Source organism: Astatotilapia calliptera, chromosome 23 (genome assembly GCF_900246225.1).
Source record: "Astatotilapia calliptera chromosome 23, fAstCal1.2, whole genome shotgun sequence".
NCBI classification, from domain to species: Eukaryota; Metazoa; Chordata; class Actinopteri; order Cichliformes; family Cichlidae; genus Astatotilapia; species Astatotilapia calliptera.
The window spans coordinates 11,218,169-11,239,831 of NC_039323.1; the positions used below are offsets into that span (position 1 = coordinate 11,218,169).

General features: G+C 42.2%; 1 protein-coding gene across 1 annotated transcript in view; it reads left to right on the top strand.

Moving 5' to 3' along the window:
- ell (elongation factor RNA polymerase II) overlaps positions 1-21,410 on the top strand; it is a 37,421-nt gene extending 16,011 nt beyond the window's left edge. The window contains exons 2-12 of the mRNA XM_026157608.1: positions 225-269; positions 9,339-9,460; positions 10,769-10,932; positions 11,931-12,181; positions 12,269-12,393; positions 14,902-14,977; positions 16,765-17,347; positions 17,685-17,751; positions 18,494-18,665; positions 18,787-18,831; positions 18,915-21,410. Of these exons, the coding sequence (XP_026013393.1) occupies positions 225-269; positions 9,339-9,460; positions 10,769-10,932; positions 11,931-12,181; positions 12,269-12,393; positions 14,902-14,977; positions 16,765-17,347; positions 17,685-17,751; positions 18,494-18,665; positions 18,787-18,831; positions 18,915-19,019 (1,755 nt within the window). The 3' untranslated portion in view covers positions 19,020-21,410. The remainder of the gene's footprint in view (positions 1-224; positions 270-9,338; positions 9,461-10,768; positions 10,933-11,930; positions 12,182-12,268; positions 12,394-14,901; positions 14,978-16,764; positions 17,348-17,684; positions 17,752-18,493; positions 18,666-18,786; positions 18,832-18,914) is intronic.
- The last annotated feature ends 253 nt before the right edge of the window (positions 21,411-21,663 follow it).

Below are 21,663 nucleotides of genomic sequence, written 5' to 3' on the forward strand. Positions count from 1 at the left end.
GTACAGGAGCTAGCAAAGTGTCTGGTATCTTTTCTAAAGACAAAGGACGGAAATGATGATGGCTTTACTTTGTTACCATTTAATCTACTGCTGACGGTTTCAAAATCACATTTTTGCCCTCACTGAACAGTTTTAATATCCATACATGAGCAGTTAATTAAAAAACAAAAGGTGTTTGTGGTAACTTGGCTGACGTTAATTAATCTTTTTGTTTCTTTTCACAGGTCCTGTCATCATCGCCATTGATAAGATTTAATGGAAACCAAGGGGTAAGAATGTATTCCGCTCCGTAAACACGCTACTATACCTACATCATCACCTCAGTTTTATTACAGTTGACCTTGTTGAATTATCGCAGGTATTTGCCACTTTCACTTTCAAAAGATGTCTTTATTACACATTTATCAGTCATTTTGTTAGGTACACCTATCCATCTGCTTGTTAATGCGGGTATCAGCCACGTGGCAGCAATTTGATTCATTTAGGCACGGAGAGGTTCAGTAATAGGCAGTTCTCTGGGTGATAAATGCTTTATCGATGGCAGAGGACCTCGTTCTGAAGACGGTGAGGTGTACTTAACAGAATGGCAGGTGATTGTATAACGCAATTCAGATTTTCAAGATAATTTCAATGGTGACGCACCCAACAAGTTTGCTGTTTCTTTGTAAGCATGACACTGTGTGTGAGTGTGAGATGTTAAAAAGATGTTAAATGTAATGATGCACTCCTTGCCATTGTGTCATGTGCTGTGTAAGCGCTGCTCGACCTTAAAGCACTGTTGCCACAGAACTTGAGGCAGCCGTTTGGCCCTGTCGTGATGTTAGTCACGTAAATTTGTTTTCTATTGCTTCTCCTTCCAAATAACGTGATCTGACAAAACTGATTAGTAGGGGAGAAAAAGAAACCTCTTGCAGCGTCATGTCCTCTGCCTCTGTCTTCATACCTATATTCAGACATATTATGAAAGCAAGATAAAGGAAGGCTTGTGTTTCATGTGTACTCTTTGTCAGTCATGTGTTTGTCCACAGTGGGAATTCTAACGAATGATGTTTGATAGTTTTATCATCTAAGTATCATACAGGACCCCGAATGTCCTGTTAAGATTGATCATCTCCACTTTCCAAATCTCTTTTGAATTTTGTCTCTAGTACAAACTGTAACTGAGTTAAAGTTTAAAGTGCACTTATTAAAGTGATCACATCTAATTTTGTTTATTTGAAATTTGAAAAATTAATTGTATTTATTTTAACCAGAGTTGAGGCTTTTCTGATTTGATTTTATTAGATTGTTAGATTTATTTGTCCAAACTGAAAAATGGTCAGATTGAACTACTTAATAGTTCAATTCAGTTTTATTTACACAGCACCAAATCACAACAACAGTCGCCTCAAGGTGCTTTATGTTGTAAGGTAAAGACTCTACAGTAACACAGAGACCCCAACAATCAGGTCACCCATTATGAGCAAGCACTTGGCAACAGTGGGAAGGAAAAACTCCTTTTTAACAGGAAGAAACCTCTGGTAGAACCAGGCTCAGGGAGGGGCAGCCATCTGCTGCAACTGGATGAGGTGAGAGAAGGAAGACAGGATAAAAGACATGCTGTGGAAGAGAGACAGAGATGAATAAAAAGTATGATTCACTGCAGAGAGGTCTACTAACACATAGTGAGTGAGAGAGGTGACTGAAGAAGAATCACTCAATGAATTTGGAATCCCCCAGCAGCCTACACCCATTGCAGCATAACTAAGGGAAGATTCAGGCTCACCTGATCCAACCCTAACTATGCTGTAGCAAAAAGGAAAGTTTGAAGCCTAATCTTAAAAGTAGAGCTAGTGTCTGTCTCCTGAATCCAAACTGGAAGCTGGTTCCACAGAAGAACGACTTGAAAACAGAAGGCTTGGTTTCCCATTCTACTTTTAAATACTCTAGAAACAACAAGCCTGCAGTGCGAGAGCGAAGTGCTCTAATGGGGTGATATGGTACTATAAGGTCATTAAGATAAGATGGGGCCTGATTATTTAAGACCTTGTATGTGAGGAGCAGGATTTTAAATTCTGGATTTAACAGGGAGCCAATGAATGGAAGCCAATATAGGAGAAGTATGCTCTCTCTTTCTAGTCCCTGTCGCTACTCTTGCTGCAGCATTTTGGATTAACTGAAGGCTTTTCAGGGAGTTTTTAGGACATCCTGATAATATTTTGCATGAGTATTGGTGTAGTTTGCATGGTACAGCAAGCAGTGCCATGCAAAGTGCCCAGTTTTCTTTCTTAATGCAAAACGAGTAGCGGACAGTGGAGTAAACAAAGTAAGCAGAACGCACTGACGTTTTCCTTCAAATCCTATAATTTAATTGTGCCTTTCCATGATATAAAAATGTCACCGTGGTGCCAGCGCTCCTTGTATCAGCAGCTAACTGTCCGACAATGATGAACTCTGCACAAGCAGCTTCTTCCATTAAAGGCAACATGCCCGCTTGACGTGTGTCAGCCTGCCCCGTCTGACATGCATACTGTCTATTTGCTCTTCTACTTTGGAAACCTTAGTGTCTGCCATGCCCAGATGTTTTATTAGCAGTGCATTTGTGTCCCAAGTGGTGTTTCTGTTCTGCCAGCGTGGTCACAATACCCACAAAACCAGAGATTTCTAGCATCTTTATCCATAATGATGCTTCATACATCTGTCTTAATCCTGCCCTCCTACACACTTGCTCTCATTGGCACTGCCTCGTCTGCACCCCAGGCTGTTGGCTTATATAAAGGCTTTGACACCAGGTTATCTTCGGTCACTGAACGTGATATAAAAAGCTCCGGCACAGGTTGGCACCGTATTGAGAAATGTGGTTAAAATGTGTCTTACTGTTTCCGTTGTAACCTCAGGCAGCCTCCTCATAAGCTTTACAGTTCCCATATCAGCAGGTCTCAGCAGGCACAATGAATGTTTGAACTTTAACATGAAAAATGGTTAAAATAAAACAGACGATCATCACTGAATTACAGAACTTAAATTTCTACTGATGGACAAAGTTAAATAGATTGGTGGCTGGTATACTTTCTAACAGCACACTTTTTTTTTTTTTTTAATATTAACCTGCTTGCTAACAAAACATCTGCCAATATGTGTCTCCTTATGGAAGTTTAATGCTCTAAATATGTTAAAAATATTTTCAGGGCAAGACGTTTTTCTTGACTGTATCCACGAGTTGTTTCCTGATGTACACAAACAGACCGGAGTCTGCAGAAGCTCCCCATTCATCATTTATGTATGTAGCCTGTAAAGCAGCAGATGGGACCACTGCTGTAGCTCAAGTATAGCCAAGTATTTAGTATTTCAGGTTGCATTGTTTTTAAAATTTAGAACTAATGTTCTTGCTATAACATTATGCACAATAGCCTTGTATTTAGAGTTGTAGCAAGCTTTCCTGCCTGCTGTCAGTATTTTGGTGCACTGCAGAACCATGGAGCCAGGCGCTCTTTCATTTAATGCTCATTTATTTTATGTGTATGAACACGTCTGCTGTGGAAAGATGGCTTTATCTCCAGTTTACAGGCTGATTATTCAATGTGACGCTGCAGTTTTTATAAGAAGCGTCATGGTAGGCGTTACCTACCCACCTGTCTTTAACTTAACACACATTTGGTCACATGTTCTGTAGAAGGTCCTGCTGTCTGTTGCCGGTCGTTTCAGGCTGCAGTTATGATGCAGCAGGCTTGCTCAGGGAAAAAATCTGTTGGTGTTAAGATGAGAATGCAAGTCACAAGTGTGAAAGTGACTGAATTACAGAACAGATGGCCTGGCTGTCAAGAGATCCAATATTCATTCACTCAGATTCATTCATCTGGTTCAGCTCTGACAGAGTTTGCACACATACTTTTTAGAAAAGTGGGGGAAAATCCAAAAGGCTAGAAACGAAATGGGAGACATATTTTCCAGACAGGTTTCATATTTTAAATGGCCAAAAAACACAAACGCTGGCTGCATAAAACATGGAAAACTTTGATCTGGATGATGAGACGTCTCTCCCTCATATTTCATTCTGGCTGCAGAAATATTCTGTCCTAAAATGCAGTTTTGGTAAAAGTGACACACACATCCTTTTTTATGAATTCTTCAGAAGAGGTGGTGGATGTACAGTACCAGAGGTTTTCCTGCACACTGATCATCCCACAAAGCAAAGTCATCAAGATTGAGCTTAAAAAAATTTTAATCACTTGTTCTTGTTTGATTTTGTCTATTTTAAAAATGCGCAGAAATTACAGACTGCTGCAAAGATAGATAAAAGACTACACATCGCTTAATATTGCTCATGTCCAAAGTTGCCCCTCCACAGGATCTTCTAGAGCCAGGGAAGGACAGTTAAATCTGAAAATGCTGAAACATTCAGTAGCTTTGCCCCCAGATTATTTTTAAAACATGTTTTGCTGCAGGTTGTGCTTCTCCCACATACTCAGAAATTCTCATAACGGATTCATTAACTGCTCGATGAGCGGCGTTTCTGGCTCCTCCCCCCGCAGCACGTGTAAAAAAATACCATGCCTGTTTGTGTTATGGATGCAGAGTGCAAGGAAAAATTATCATTATGCATATCTTAGTCGAACGGATACAGATAAGCCTGCTACCTCACACTGTAAACTATCAGCACATGTATCAGCAGCAGGACTGGCTCATGTTTCCAGATTTCATTGTTGTATTGCTTTCGTGGGTGTGCCCAGGGTAAGGGCTGACTGTGGATTTGCAGAATTCGCCCTTCACATTTCCATTCAGGGTTTGATTGCTGTCCCTCTAACAAGGGACTTGGAGGGTCAATTATTAGATCCAGGGGCGGGGGTATTATTGTTTTCTTATCCTCCCCCAGATCCATCGTGTCTCTCCTCATGATTCACTGTTTTTCATGACTTTCTTGCTCTGCTCCTGATATCGGCCACCGTGCACCATGATTTCTAGTCAAGCATAGTCGGCTCAATTGGAGAGGATTTGGACAGCTCTCTGGCTGGCTTGAAGCTGAACAAGTCAATAGTGTCATCCATTTAATCTTGGTGTCTCCAATTTAAGAAAAATAAATAGATTAATACTTTCTAAGCCAAAGATTTGACACTGACAGACTTTCTTCTCTTCTCACCTTGATAAGAGGTGTGGATATCAAGTTTGTGGGGTTTTGGCTTGATTAAAAATGAAAGGGACTGGTGAATTTGCTGCATCCCTGTCTCTGTAAAACTTCTTTTTTTTTTTTTTTTTTTTTTTTTTTTTTTTTTTTTAAATTTAATTTTTCAGATCCTTTTTAACACTGCGAAGAACTGCACTTAATTTGGTTGTGTGTTGAACATCAGACGGTCCCACAAGGCGGTGATGGGTAATCTCTTTAAAATGTTTCTTTGTTTGTATTCCTTTGATTTGTGCTAAAGCTCTCAAAGCTTTAATAATTGGAAGGTTTTAACCATGCAAATAAAACTTAACCCAGTTAGCCTCTTAGTCTTGATGCAGACCGGAGCTCTGGGTACTCTGACCAAACCGGATCTGCAGTCACATTTTTCAGTTCGAGTGTTAAAAGTTCATAACTTATTTAATGTATTATTAAAATGTTGGCTCTACTTAATGCATATATTTAAAAAAAAAAAAAAAAAAAGAAATTAAAAAAAAAAAAATCATCCATATCTAGTCGTGCCTGCTCAGTGTGATCAAAGACACTTTGTCACCTGTGCATCTGATTTACCAAAGACTCGGTCTTGGTGGGAGGCGTTTCTTGTCAGGTTTTGATCTCAACAGTGATAACTTTCTTTAGAAGCGGTGCTCGTTCATGTGTCCACGTAGGGCTGCTCAATTAATTGAATTTTAATCACGATTACGATCTGGGCTTTCAACGATCATTAAAAATGACTGAGCCGATTATTAGCCCCTCCCTCATTTATCCGCGACACCTTAAAGGCCGGTCCGTGAAAATATTGTCGGGCATAAACCGGTCCGTGGCGCAAAAAAGGTTGGAGACCGCTAATTAAGAGGACCCGAGGGAAGCTCGGAAAGCTAAGCAGAAGTTATTTGGAGAGGAGAGTGACTGCTGTTGGTTGAAAAGAGAGTTAAAAAAAAAAAAAAAACTTCAGTGGTGTTGCACACTATTTTATATAATTTTTTAAAGTCATTATTCAATACATTGTTATTGTTAACCCTTTAAAGCCGGTCAGAGCAGCACGCTCCGTTTTGTGTAACTATTTTTAAATCCCTGTAGAACCTGTACCGTGTAAGCTAGCGCAATAATTATTATTTTTTTGCATATGAAACCAGAGGAGTTGTACTTGCATCTTATGCCATCAGCTTGTCCTCGGTCAGGGTTTCCTTCCACATAAAGCTTTTCAAAAATTGCATAAAAAGCGCTTGCAGGAACAAAAACATAATATTCCAGAAACACGCTTTGCCGATCCGATCAGCTGTTCATAACACTTCGCACATTGAAACAGACGTCACCGCTAACTATCGCATGTCCGCCATTTCCTCCCCGAAACTGGAAGTGACGTCATTTTCGCGGAAAATGTAGGTTTTTTTTACTTGTAGGCCTTAAAAGCCTATACTGGTCATGTTTGACTTTTCTGAATAGTTGCTGGGATGCTTAGAACTCGAATTGCAGTGCTGGAAATAGTTTATTTTGATGCACCTGCTGTTTTCTTTGCAAATTTGCATCATAGGATTGTTTTTTTTGTTTTTCCTGCAGTATATAAAAATTGCTTTATCTCCAAAATAAAACTATGAAGACACTCAAAATAAATTTCCTGTTGTTGTAAACTATTTTTTGCAACTTTTTTTGTATTTAAAGTTTTGAGGGATAAACCTCTTAAATTTCTCCAAGTAGAAATATATGTAAAAAAACAAAAACTATTTTCAATTTTTTTTGTAGTTTATTGCACTTTTTTGCAATTAATGTAGTTACTATGGACTTAATGCATACATATTATTAAAATATGGGCTATAACAGTTGTATAGCAACTTGAAATGCTCCCACAAATGGCACTACAACATGTAAAAAAATAATATAAGCTCTGACGGACTTGGTTCTATAGTAGGTCTTAAAGGGTTAAATAAATATCGTCAAATAATCGAGATCTCAGTTTCAGTGAAAATAATCGTGATTACCATTTTTGCCATAATCGAGCAGCCCTACGTCCACGTGCTGGTTTCGACAGTTTGTTAGCGTGGAGCCTGAGCCATTTGGTGTGGAGGAGCCTCTTCTCACTCTTTCATCCTCTCCAGCGTGAGTCACTGAGTCACTGAGTCACTCCCCTGTGCCCTGCCTCTCAGTCAGCTCCGGTGCCTCTTAATTAGATCTGGATTCACAGTCAACACATCGATCTGCTGCTCTTTCAACTAAACGTGACACACGTACAGTATGTTTAAACTGGATATGTAGGTGTCTTTCAACACCATGACATACTGTATCATTGTTGATCTTCTTCCCACGTGCATTTCGTGTTCTTAAACTGCCGTAACGGGTTTTATAATGTGCTGAAAGCCTGGAGATGTGTTGCCATCAAAGCTAGCAAGCATTTTCGAGCATGAAACGCTCAATAGAAATGCCCTTACTGATCTTAGAGTAAGCTGCTTTTATCTGCATAGTCTGTATTTTTCCTGTTTGCTGTAGGCCAGAGTTTTATTGCAAGTACAAGTAAGTATGTGGGTGCTGGAGTCATAATGGGGCTGCGTCCATTTGTCTCTGTTGCAATGGCAACACTGCCGGTTGATCTGTAAAGACGAGCGATGGGGTCGGGGCTCATTACAAAATGGACCAAGAACATTGAGTACATATAGGGCCAGATTTCCTAAACGGGACAAACGTGGATGTGAGCACAATCACCAGATGGTGCTGATAGGTGTGGCTGGTTTTATGGGTGTTTTTCTTACAGTTGTGATGTTTTCTGAGCGCAGGCGGTGTACTTCACTCTTTATAAATCTTGTTGTGCACTTGAGTCATACTTTGTTCCATAAGAAAGGAACTTCTGAGTTTCCCTCCTCTTACACCTGATCTTGTCCCTGCTCTCTCTTTGTAAATACAGGCTGTACAGTGTAGTAGGGTGGTCAGTGTTACTGCTGCTAATTAACTGGGCTAATGCAGATAACTAACAAAAAAAGTGTGCTATAATTTGTAAATGATCATTTTCCCTTTTGTTAACAAAGCTGTTTTCAGAGTTATGGAACAGTTTTTAGAGGTAGGAAAATACAGGTGATTGTGTCACCTGCAGCCTCCACACTTTCTGTCTTTGGTAAAACGGTTTAGCCGCCTGCATGTGACTTCCAGCACTGATTAAGGAGCCTGTGAGTCACAGGCAGAGCCTCGGATCGAGGCTGGGTCACCAGCAGTAACCTGCTCACCAATCAAGAGGACCTCTGCTAGGTGTCCAAAACCACCAAATATGTAACGTCAGCCTTTTGTCGCACTGGCTCAGTGTGATGCACAGTCCTTGGCGGTGACACCACTTGAATTTGGTCAGATGTGCTTAAAACACAAACCTCTGCCTCCGCTCGCGCTCCTTTAGTGAAGAAGTTTCTTTACGCGACGAATCAATTCACTGTTGAATTCACAGCATAATAAAATCATTTTGAGGTGAATCAGAAGTGTGTCAGCCAAGGTTTGGGTGTCGCCCCGTGCTTTCTCCGCTCACTCTACACATTGCCCTTTAAGATGATTACCAGCCTGTGTCTTTCCACTGCATTAAAATGTCAGCTATATTCACACTGGGCACTATTGTAGTTTTGCTCTATCTACTTTAAAGGAAAAACGCAACATCTGAATCTCGGCTCTCTTCTAAAACTATTTCCTCTACTTAACCAAAGTATCCAGAAGCTTTGCTTTATGATAAGAGGCTTATTAGCCAGATGACGGTGGTTAATTCTACGTTCACCTCAGTCTTTTATAACCAACACCTGTAGTGCTGGAGGAGGGTTTTTTGTGGGGGCAGAGTAGTATGTGCGCACTGCAACTACATCCAAAGCCACAGACTGCAGAAATACCTACCATAGTTGTTCTGCTAACATATTTTAGTGGTGCATTTGGACAACAATTAAAACACTCTGTAGTTGTGAATGAATGCCGTAGAAACACAAGGTGGTAGATTTACATGCATTTTGCGTGGTTTTTAAATGAGCAGAAAACCCCTGGAGCTTTATAAGCTTTTTTTTTTTTTTCTTAAATATTATGTACCACAGTGACATCCTGTTTACAGCAATGCAAACAACATACAGGAAAAGTGTCTGGAAAGAATGTTAAACGTGTTTGTAATATGCATCAGACCTTTGTGAAATCCATTTTTTACTTTCATGCTGAGTTAATGTATCGTTTGTTTTGTTTTTGTCTTCAACAGAAAATTTCAATACCACGCTCAGAAAATTCAAGCGAACTCCAAACTTTTACTTTCTACCTGTCGAATGTGGGCAGAGATAACCCGCAGGGCAGCTTCGACTGCATCCAGCAGTACATCACCAGGTGAAGAGCGCAAACACCAGCAGTGCTTTCTTATTAATTTCTCTTATGTAAATACACGAAGGTGCCTACGGTCACTCGTGTATTACCCAAGGAGTCAGTCCTCCAACAGCAGATGAATCCGCATGTTTGATTTGATGCCCTTCCTGACACAGCCCTCCCACATATCCGGGCTTGGGACTGGCACTAGGAACACTCCATAAAAACACAAGATGTAATGTCATGTTCTGTCAACATATTTAAACCATGTGTAAATAGTCAGCAGTCTTTGGACTTCAATTATCTAATGAGTATTTTCAGGCAGACTGTTGCTTGGAAATACTGTTGAACTCGGGACCTGAGGCCAATCATCAGGTCTCTCAATTCACCACCTTACAGGCAGCATAGATGAAGACAATCGGGGCTTCGGCTCCGGGACGCTGTGACTTTTATGAACTTTGGTAAATGGTTCAATTGTTCTTCATCTTTTTCCAGTTAAATATGAAAAGGTGCCGCGAGCTGAGTGACGACATTGTTCTGTCGAGTTAACCCAAAATTGAGTTATTAAACAAAATATTCTTGCAAAATAATGTTGAGGTAAGAACTTAAGCTATCTGGTGTTCCAGTACAGTTAAACTTCAATCATGGGTGGTCGGGCCCATCCCAGCAAGTAGAGGTGGGAAAGACTCGACACATAACGTCCGCAAACTGTGACTGAATCAAATTAATGCCGGCAGATGTGTGCGTCGATGAGGAAGGAAATGGAGGAACAGAATGAGGAACTACAAGGATCTTGTACTTGTCAAGTTTCTGACCCCATTGTTCTCAAAGTATTTTTAAAAAGTGGGTCAGCTGGAGTTAATTCGAATCTCCGACTTGATCCTCGTCAACCTCCAGTTGCAGTCTAAAACCCAAATGACAGAGCTCAGCTTCCATCAACTGTGCTAGCACCATCTCATTTTCTGCCAAATCCTAATCAAAGGGAGCCGGAAAGTCTGTGAAAGAATAGGATTTGATGCCGCAGTGAGTCGTACTGTGGGAACCCACAGTTGGCTGGAAATTGAAAAAATAATAGTTGTGCCCTCCGGGGGGTTTAATGGCTCTCATGTGGGCAGGAATGCACGGTGAAGGGGTGGAGTAGTGAAAATAGTCTTTAATACTTAATGTTATAAATACACTGTTGCAATACTTTAAAGTAGGACTCGTTTAAATGTATCACAAGTGTCTTATTCCCCATCTCCAATAAAAGGGATTCTAATGGGATTTTTTCCAGTTCAAACTTCTGTCCATTCTCCGTCTTCCTCTCTCACCACCTCCTTTTTGTTTTGGCAGTGAAGGGAGCATTCAGCTGGATTGTTTGGGTGGGATCCAGGACAAGATTACAGTATGTGCCACAGACGACTCCTACCAGAAGGCCAAGGAAAGCATGGCCCAGGTTGAGGAGGAGACTCGCAGCAGGAGTGCCATCGTCATCAAGCCTGGGGGACGATACGTAGGTGAGAAAACGCGATACTATGACACATGAATACCAACTGTTGGTCTGTCATTTTCAGAGTCTCCTACTCACACAGACTAGTAAGACTACCAGTGTTGAGCTTTTGGTTCGTGTGAAGCGATATTTCCCTGCAAACACCCACACTTGGCCCGTGCTCTGCTGGTGAATGGGTTCTCACTGTACCAGTGTTTGAGCTTCCTCGCTGTGGTCATCTGAATGAAGCGTTAACAGAAAGTGACCTGTGTCTGAACGGCAGTGTACTTTCACGGTAACAGCATGCGTGCTTGCTGTAAAGGCTCATACGCACTGATCCATTTCTCCTTGAATGTAATTTAAAAACACACAGAGGAGGAAATGCCCCCAGGCACATCCACACATAACACGTCCACTTCCTGAATCTCTGTTTTGGTATCAGACCCGCACCGCAGTGCCCTGAGTGTCAGTCGAAGCAGAAAGCCGCAGCGGCTCTGCCTCACTGCCTACAAAAAAAAGAAATCTAGTGTGAGCCTGTTCACCATGAGGCTCTGAGTCAAGCACGCTCGGTCCGCGTGCTAGGAAGCAAACGGGCTGTTGGTCTCACCAGGTGATCCGAAAGCAAGGTGTCACTGGGAGATGGCGATCACTGCTTTTTGCTGGAAGTTTAGTGTTGCCACACAGACTTGAACTTAAGATCATTTCACAATGCGTCACCTATGAGTCATCTGCAAGCTTTCCCAGCCTTTAACAGCCACTGTGTCCAAAGATGCTGTGATGAAATTGCAGTTTTTGTTCTTAAGAAAATAAAATACACTGGCTGCCAACCAAAAAGCAACCTGATGACTCATTTTTCTAACACTGTGTTTATTTGTGATAAATAAACACCCCTTATAATTAAAATCATCATAAGACGAGCGTCTCGTCGTAACTCGTAAATAAACTGCAGACGGTTTTCCTAAGACTGCTCTTTGAAAGATCCGTTAAAATGTGTAACATCAGTCTGTGCGTTTTAACTCTTCTCAGGTAAGAAGGTTCAGATCCGGAAACCGGCACCTGGACTCTCAGATGTCGCCCCCTTACGGAGGACGTCTCGACCCGTCATCATCTCGAGCAGTACGCTGAAGAAGAGCGCAACTCAGCACAGGCCGCTCCGAGAGCGCCTCGTCCACCTGCTGGCTCTCAAGCCTTACAAGAAGCCCGAGCTGATCCTGAGGTTGCAGAAGGATGGTCTCTCGCCATTAGACAAAGACTCCCTGGATAGCCACCTGCAACAGGTCCCACACACACTCTTGGCCATCATGTAGATTTCCTGATACTTTGATAGTAGCTGGGCTCACCTGAGATTTCTGCTCCTTTCATAGGTTGCAAACCTGAATGGGAGAGAAAACACTTTCACATTAAAGGACTTTTTGTATAAGGAAATTCAGAAGGACTGGCCAGGCTACACAGAAGGAGACCAGCAGCTTCTCAAGAGAATTCTGTTCAGGTATGTCAGCAGTTACAATGAATATGTGTGTTCAGTGGGATAGCATGCCAGCAGTTAGAAGGCTCTGATACTGTAGCAGTGTTCATTTGTACAGCAGCATTTCTGGTAGATCAGTAGATTTAACTTTCATCTCACGTGTTGTGGCTTAAAAATCTTGAAAAGCACCTTGTTTGTATTTCTGGCGGGAGTTAAGCGCCAGCGTGATGGTTATGAGTTTAAAGTCTTACGGCGCATAGAAGTAATGTTTAATATCTATGCATGCTTATTTTTCTTTAATATTTTCCTTGTGTCGTTTATGAGACGTGATCGTTGCATGTATAAGGATATTTTTGGATTGAAATTATTTTCTTTAAGGATTTTTTTTTTTTTTTTTGGGAGGTATCAATGTGCTCGACTTTCTCTGTGCCCCAGGAAGATTTCTGCATTCCACTGAATTTCCTCTTAGAGTTGTATTTGTTAACAGCGTGAGCTGCTGGCTTCCGTCCCGGTGGAAAAATCTGGTTTCTCATGGTCTGGAACGCCGAGGAAAAGCAAGCCAGCGAGGGAGCGAGCGTCCGACCGGCTATATATAGACCAGCAACATTCAGTCCTCAGTTTGTGTTTATGTAGTGGACTCCAGAATAGCTCCAATTATCCACAGTAACCTTAACTGTGCCCACACCTGAAGGCAGCCAGGATATTAACACTGAGTGTTCATAATGCAACACGCAGTCTCATGCACTGCAGCAGTTCTCAGTTTTTTGTCGGAAAGTCTAGTCAGTATTTCGTGTGTGTGCTCTTGTATTTTCTTTTTAACATCCGTACATGCTTGCTGCCCATTTGTGTCTTTACTGTACTTTGAGCTCTTTTTGGGGGAGTTTATCAGCTGACTAGCAAACAGCCTCCCACCTAAATACCACCTCCCCCTCCGTGGCTCCTCCAGTGTTTGGAGCTAATGCAGTCAGTCACGCAGGAGTCGCACAGCAACATGAGTGGGGCACACATGATGCAAGTGTTCCAGCCCATGCTGATCTATGTGTGAAGTGGCACCTGTCCAAGGTTCAGCCCGCTGTCTCACTGCTCTCACTCCTGCCTGCCTTTGAGTGTCAGCTGCACACTCACTCTCTCTCACTCACACGCACACACGGCTTGATTTTTACAAGGGTGCGGCACTGACGAGACTTTGTGTACCTAACTGCCCCCTACTGATAAAGTCCTCAGCTGTGGCAAGAGCATCTCTGCATGCGTCTTTATTTTTATGGCCACATGTGGTGTTTGTCCAGTGAATTCTGTTTTTACTGCTAGTGTTTAAGCCAGCGTTGGAACTCTGCTCAGGTCAGCGGACTGAGGTTCCGCTTCAAAAAAGCAACTTTAAGGACTGATTCATATATCTGTGGGGAATACCTTGTAGAGCCTGTGATGTATCCTACCTAAGTGGTCAACATTGTTGTCGTGTCCTGCTGTTACACGTGCGGTGCCAGTCGATAGGAACAAATCCTGTGACTTTTTTCCCCTCTGTATATTGACAGTGATGATTACTGAGGCATTGATTGTTGCCCTGTCACTGATATCGTACTTCAACGTTAAACATAGCTGGAAATGCACAGGGAGAATCGACGGGCCAATCGCAGTAGCCGTGGGATGCTTCAATCTAACGTGTAGTTATGCTTCTCAGAAAGTGTACGTTGTTGCACGTAGCATGCACCGTTTATCCTTGTTCATACCTGGCCGTGCAATGATTCGTGGGTAATGGAGGCAGTTACGATCGGCGTGTAAATATTGCTCGTTTGCCTTTAAATCGACGTTCTGTTATTGTCGGAGCATGCAAAAGTAACCTCTTTATAAATGTAACCCGGCACAACAAGCGTCCATCCCCAAGTGAGCAGCGGCACCACTTTCTTTGTCACTTCAGAGTGTCGTGGCACTCTCTCGCTCATCGTGCACGAGCTGCTGCCAAAACCGTTCAGCCGTTAAATAAACACACTGCAGTGACTGAGAGATTTAAAAGCATTAAATGTTAAAAATGTGCACAGATTTTATTATTGAAACTTTGCCTTCTCTGTAGATAATTAAATGCTGCTCTCAAGTACCTCCTCCTTCACTCAGTTGTCATAGCTACCCTGTGAGCGTCTCAGTGGGACTGTCTCAGGTCTTTGAAGTCCTTGTACATACAATTTGCTTGTCACAGAATCAATTTCAGCTAGATTTCTTTTTCTGTTTTTTGCCGTGTATGCTTAGAAAAGGGGATTTTAAGCTGTAAGGGTTTAAGTCATTTCAAAGACACTTTATGAGCCCATGATTGCTTCAGACCTGAGAAGCGTGTTAGTGGTGTGGAAGTGTCTGGTCAAACGCTGAGGTTGAAAGAGATCACTTTCCTGCACTTTAAGCCCCTCATTGCTGCCAGTGCATATGTTGCTTTAACTCACCAGGATAGTTGGATAGATAAGAGTTTTAATGCACTGCAGGTATGCATAAACTGTATTAAATTTTCTTGGCTCTGTCTCTGTCTGTGTGCATGAACTCTCTTAGGAAACAAGCCCAGAACAGCTCTGCACCTCCACCAGAGAGCCCACCGAAAGAGCTGGCCAGCTGCTCTCCATCTCAAGTGAGCCTCCTCTTCCTTTAACCCGTCTCTCACTTCCACACATTTTCCTAAAGCCTCATCTGCTGTTTCCCTCTGCCGCCTCCTCCTCGTTACTGACTGAACATTTAATAACAAGTCTCTTCCTGTGATCAGACCACGATAAAGGGCTGGTTAAGACGGAGGAAGCTACATGTAAGAATAGAAAACCCCTGTTTGAGATACAGACCAGGCAGGAAAAAAATTCAGTGTAAATACAAAGCGTAATGTGTAACCCAAGCATGCTTAAGCCTTTTGTATGTTTCCAGCAACCTTGTAGAAAGGCAGGAGGAATAGGGGTAAGATTATTTCCACCTAATGTGTGTACTGGAGCGTTTCTTTCCATTTCCACCAGTTTACCAAACACTGCAGCCTGACCCCCGGACTGTTGTTGTAGTAGTCTGGTGGTGTCTGGTATTTCCCAAGGAGGGTTTTTCTAAATCATCTGGCTGTCTGCAAAAGTATAAATGTTTCCTCTTAGTATCCTCCTCTGTGAATTTCCAAAGTGCCTTTTGGAGTAAATGTTTTCTTAAGTGGTTGCTGCTGGTCAGAATTACGCATTAAGGGATATTAGAAGCTCCCCTAGAATCTTTAAATAAATATACACGTTTCCATGAATACTTAACTTTTGTTATTATACAAAATATCTTCTTGGGTATACTATATCTGCGTGAAATTGTGTTTTCCTGCCTTACTGCCTAAACAATTTTTTGATATTTTCATACTGCCTGTCCTGTTAGGTCTGTACAGACGTCTAAATTTACCATTATTTACACTTCCATTAAGCAGAGGGAGGAGAAGAGGCTCTGCTTTATTAATAGCTCCTTCCACTCAGCTGTTCTTGCCTCAGACACCTACTGTTTGCCCCTTCCTTTCCGCTCACTCCCTCTGTAAACACACGCACATACACACGTTTCCATATCTTAGTGAGGACATCTCGTTGACATAATGCTTTCCCTAGCCGCTTACCCTAATACCCTAACCCTGCCCATAACCGAATTGTAACCCTGACACTAAAGCCACATTTTGAGTCTGAAAATTGCCTTCAGACTCGTTGGGACGAGCATTTTGTCCCTATAACGGGTTGTTAGTCCCCCACAAGCATAGTCAACTTACAATTTTTGGTCCCCACAAAGATATGAATACACACACACAGGCCTCCGGGCTCCATTTTTAGCTGCATTGGTAAAAAGACAGAATCACAGCAGGTAATGCAGCATAAACCTGAGCTGGGTCTGGTCTGAATCAGGGAGTGCTACAGAACAATGGGAAGGCATATCCACACTGATGAACATGAAACTTAAAGTCTAGCCTCCTCCATCATGGCTAATCATAAAGAAGTCTTTTCATTCCGGCTGTCATCTCAGGAGACTTTTGATCTCAGGTGTCAAAGGTGCTTTGTGTGGAGAAGATTAGAAGAGCTTGGGAGGTTCAAGCTGAGCTCTTCACTGGCTCTTTGCCTTTGTTTCACACCACCAAGTCAGGAGAGCAAACAAAGTCATCGAGTCTGCCACTCCCAAAGTCTTCAGAGTGGACTGGGTCAAACAGGGCTGTCTGTAATCTAATCTCTGCTGTTGTGAAAAGGAAGCACAGTCCTCATTGTGTCTTTGCTGCTAAGAGTGCTCTTCCTCGAATACTCTGTAGTCTTGTCGTTTTCATTATGTTGCTTTCTGCTCTCATTAGTCTCTCCCCTGCCTGATTTCACCTGGAACACTATTTCATATCAAACGCTGTTTTAAGGTATGAAACTAAAACTGTTTTGTTTTCGCCAGAAACGGCCCGCTGCCGACTTCATCGACCCACTCGCCAACAAAAAGCCAAGGATATCGCACCTCGCTAGCAAGGCTGCAACACCCCCGGTTAATGGCAAGATCAGCTCTTCCAATGGCAGAGGCGATGCAGGCAGCACGCCGTCGGGAGTGGTGGGTTCAGCGCCAGATGGCGGCACGCCGTCCAGCTCCCAGCAGCTGCCCATGCTCGACATCCCCCGTCCTTTTGAAGCATTGTCGGACGTCAGCAATGACTCCAGCAACAATGGACGCGACTGTGACTCTCAGGAATCTGCGGTGCCCGAGAGGTTCAGTCAGCCGCCTTCGCTCCCTCCAACATCTTCCCCCAGACACACGATCCTGGAGGCCCCGCAGGACAAGAGCTCTTCCTCCTTAAACACCAAGTCTAAAAAGAAGTCCAAAAAGCATAAAGACAAAGAGAAGAGCAAAGATAAAGAGAAGGTGAGGGAGAAGGAGCAGGAAAACGAGAGGAAAAGTCGTGACAAGTGTGTGTCGGAGCCTAATAGAGCCTGTGAGACGAGCCTAGGAAACCTCAAAAGCAACAGTATTCCACACAGAAGCACAGGTGAGAACAACACACACACACACACACACACACACACAGTATTTTACTGCGTTAGATGTGGATTTCTGAATAAAAGTGATACTTGATATTTGGATGCTCTCCAGTTAGTCATCACTGTGAGTAGGTGATGCATCATGTGACGAGTCTTATTCTTATCGAACAAACTGAGACCCCTGCTGTTCGAGTTTGTGCCTCAAATGCACGCCTGTTAATTTCACTGGCAGAAAAGATGATAGTTAAATACAAATAACAGTCATACTGACGTTTCTCTGCTTTTGCATTAGAGACCTGCACAGATGACACATTGAGATTATTCAAATGTGTGTTCTCGTTTCAGATCTTAATGGGATGTGTAACAGTACCAGTATTCCTTCATCTTCACCTGAAGTGGCAGACTATTTATTGTGAGTATTCAAGTTTTGACAAATTTCTTCTTGTTAAACTCATCAGAATAAATGAGACAGCCTCCACCGTGAGTCACACATGAGGAGAGGAGATAGTTCACCGTCCCATTGGTGGTGAGACGTGACGTAAAGGAGACGGGTGCGTGCTGGTGTTCAGAAAGCGCTCATTACTTTTTCGTCCTTTTGCCACCAAGCTCCATAGCTGTGGCTGAGACACAAAAATTATACTCCTCCTCCTCACAGCCACAACTCAAACATGAACGCAGACGTGATGACACATATTTTGGGTTACGGTTTAAGTTGCACTTTTCCCGCAGCGTCAGACTTAAAAGCCGATATTGATTCTTCTCACTCCTCACAACTTATTTTTGTTGGTTATATTTCTGGGTTCTGGTAAAGTTTGTGTGTCCTTCTGTCTGTAAACACAGTTTTGAAAGAATTCTTATAAAACGTTGGGGTCATGTTAACAATGCACTCAAATTTGGCTCGCATCCACTGAGGTCTTCGAGGTCAGCTCGATGATTTATTTGTGGAAAACTGACAAAAGCCTTGTAACTGAGAAACTCTGACTCTTACAACTGTGCTGTGAGTTGTGTCATCTGTTTTTTACTGCAGACAATGTAAAAGTACATTTTAAAAAAACAAAGAAAATCCAAAGTAAATGCTGCCCAGACAGGGAGTGTCCTTGGTAGTTTGGGCTCTTCTTGTTCAGTAATATTTTTTTCTGTATTCTTCTCCTTAGGAAATATACAGTGATCAGCTCTCCGGAGCAGCGTCAAAGGTATAAAAATGATTTCAACGCCGAGTACAGCGAGTACCGGGGACTACATGCTCGAATAGAGGGCATCACCCGGCAGTTCACGGTGCTTGATAATGAGCTGAAACAGCTCCAACACGGCACAGACAAGTACAAGGTAAATACCCCGAGAGAGACGCGAAAGATTCCACGGCACCACGAGTAACCGTATAATAAACACAACGCTTTTACCTTTAATGTGAAGACAAATGACTTAAACTCTTTCCTTCTTTGAACAGACGGTTCACAATCAAATACTTCAAGAGTATCGTAAAATAAAAAAGGTAGGTTGTAGCTCTGACTGACGCTGATGATGAAGTGTGTGAGCGGTTTATCAGATTCTGACGCTGTGCTTTTTCCATCGCAGACTAATCCAAACTACAGCCAAGAGAAGAACCGCTGTGAATATCTACACAACAAACTGGCGCACATTAAGAAACTCATTGCGGAGTACGATCAACAGCAACTTTAAAAGTGGTTATTAGACTGTGTTCCCTGTTATCTCTGGAAGCCGAGCAGATGGTGGAAAGCTCCAGATTCTGCTTGTGTGGGGAGAAAAGAAGAAGAAAAAAATTGCCATGAAGGGAGTATTCCTCTCATCGGGGCCAAAGGCTCTAGTGGGAACCAAGCGGGACACGCTCTGTTTTTCTTTTGTTTTTTCTTTTGTGGAGATGAGGCGAAGCCTGGTGTGCATCCAGAAAATGTGGCTCTGTGCAGGTCTGTTTTTCTACACACCCTGCTTATAGTTCAGAGATGTGAAAGTGTCAAACATGGAAACTTTGCCACGTTCTTGGGAGATTTCCAAATTCTTTTTCCTGCTTTGGGAACAGGAGGGACACGGAGATGAAAGCTGCAGATTGAATGCCAAATGCAATGAATTTGTTTTTGAGTTGAGAAAAAATTAAACGAATGATGAAAAAGTTTTCCCCACTTAGTGAAAAATGAATGGTTGAGATGTCGAACCTCTATTTCTTTGTATTTATTTTGGATATTAAAATGGGGGAGGAGTCTGTTTTACACTCCTCTGTATCAGTACTTTAAAGCTTCTGTTCTCACATTTTGAATGTCTGCCTGTATTTTATCCAGAAGCTGCCTTGCCCGTCTGTCAGTCTTTTGGGATAACTTTATTCTCTTTATTTATCTCTTTTAAAGAGATGCAGATATTACTGTTCATTTGAAACCGGTGCGCACGGTCACACGCGGGTTTGTGCGTTCAGCTTTTCGTTTCTAAAATCATATGCACGCGTATTAAAGGAGGGGGGGCTCGGGTTTGCGGTCCTTCAGGACGAACTCCCGAGCTCTGTTCCTGCAGTGGTCCTAAGTTGTGGTTCAGTTATTGCGTCAGTGAGAAACTATTCTCTGCTGTTAATGAATCGTCTTTCCCGTTTATTACGGCTTTTGTAGCAACAGAATGTGTCCGAGTTTTCTGAGGAGCTCGGTGTCAGTGTTACCCTTCTTCGCACTACGGAAGATCCTTGAATTGTAAGCTGAAGCAGACGGGATGCAGACCTAAACCCTTTTTCTTTTCATCTCCGGGAAGTTTTGGAAGTTTCGGCTTGTGCACCATTATCACTTTCAGTTGTGTTCAGATCACGTTTACTTTTGTTTTTGTCTGCTAATCTTCCCGCATGCTAGTCCATCTGAGACGACTGTTAAGATGAAGCCATTTTTGTTCATCTTCCGAGTGGAGCCCGGTGGACCTCCTGCTCAGAGGAGAACCACTTTTTGCCTTTTTCCAAGTGTGATGTCAAGTATTTACAGGGAGCGACCCAAAAAATCAGTTTCCCGGGTCAGCATCGAGTCGAGATGCCCGAGAAACGTTGAGCGCCGTCAGCAAGTGCGTTTCTTATATCGATCTTTTTACGTGAATATGGAGAATCTGCACTTTTTCTTCTGATCTTGCTGTTACCTTGGGGTTTTGTCCAATCGACACACTTCTTTGTCCATCCGAGTGCATGCTTTATGAATGAGTTACAATGAACAGTCTTTGTATCTTTACTTGAAGAAAAAAAACTGCCCAAGGATATTAAAATCCACGCTGAGGCCTAGTCCGACTGTATTATCATGTAATCGAGTAGACGTGACTCTGACCAGCATGTATACCAAAGTGCTTACTGAGTGGGATGACACAAAACGCTCTACCAAATGTTGGCAAAGGAACTTTGCCAACATCACAGAATTCCCCGCTTCCAGTTCTCATTAATTTTGTCTGATTTACCATCCAGTAGGAAGTTCTTCAGTGTTTCCCTGTGAGGGGTCAGAGCTTCGCACTGGACTTGTCAGGTTTCAGATTTTCATCTTGCTCCTAATGCAAACACTACATGAAGTTCAGAACTTAGAAATGCTGCCGGGTTCAGACCGAGGCTGGATCTGGGACTCGGAAGTCTGTGAGGAGGAATGTTTTGTTACTGGTATCAACACTCTGCAACACCGAGCGTTACACCTTTTAACAAAGACTTTCAGTCACTCTTACTGTACCTTGTTTTCTACAAAGATTCAGACATGATTACTGTATTTCCCTCTCTGGTCAAAATCCATCGTGAATGAGTTTATCAGTGAAAGATATTTTGATCCAATGGAGAGCAAACTGGTAATAATATGCCAGCACAGGATTACCATGTACGAGTTGATTGTGCCAAAATGATCTGTTTGTATAGGTTTTGATTTTTTTTTTTCCCCCTTTTCCTTTTCCCTTCAGTATATACATGCTGCTGTATAAGCAAAGAGGGCTTTGGAGGACAGTCATGAAATGTTGGCGCTAAAACCCAAAGCACGCTTTTTGAAAACCATAAGGGACTGGGACTGAGATGATCTTTGTTTCAATAATAAAATTCTTTCAAATCTTTATTTGTGAAATTCTGAATCCGTTGTTGTTGCCCTTTATTGTAATGGTGCTACATTTCCTGCTGTTTCCACATGGGGTCAGGAATATTTAATCATACAGATGATGAAGTCTTTTTTTTTTTTTTTTTTTTTTTTTTTTTTTTTTTAAAAGCTTACAAACATGTTTGTGGAAGTTCAAATTACTGAAGCACTTTCTCTAATTAAGGAAATCATTAATTTTTTTTTTATTTATTTTTTTATTTTTGGTAACAATTACTGAATCGACTGGTTTG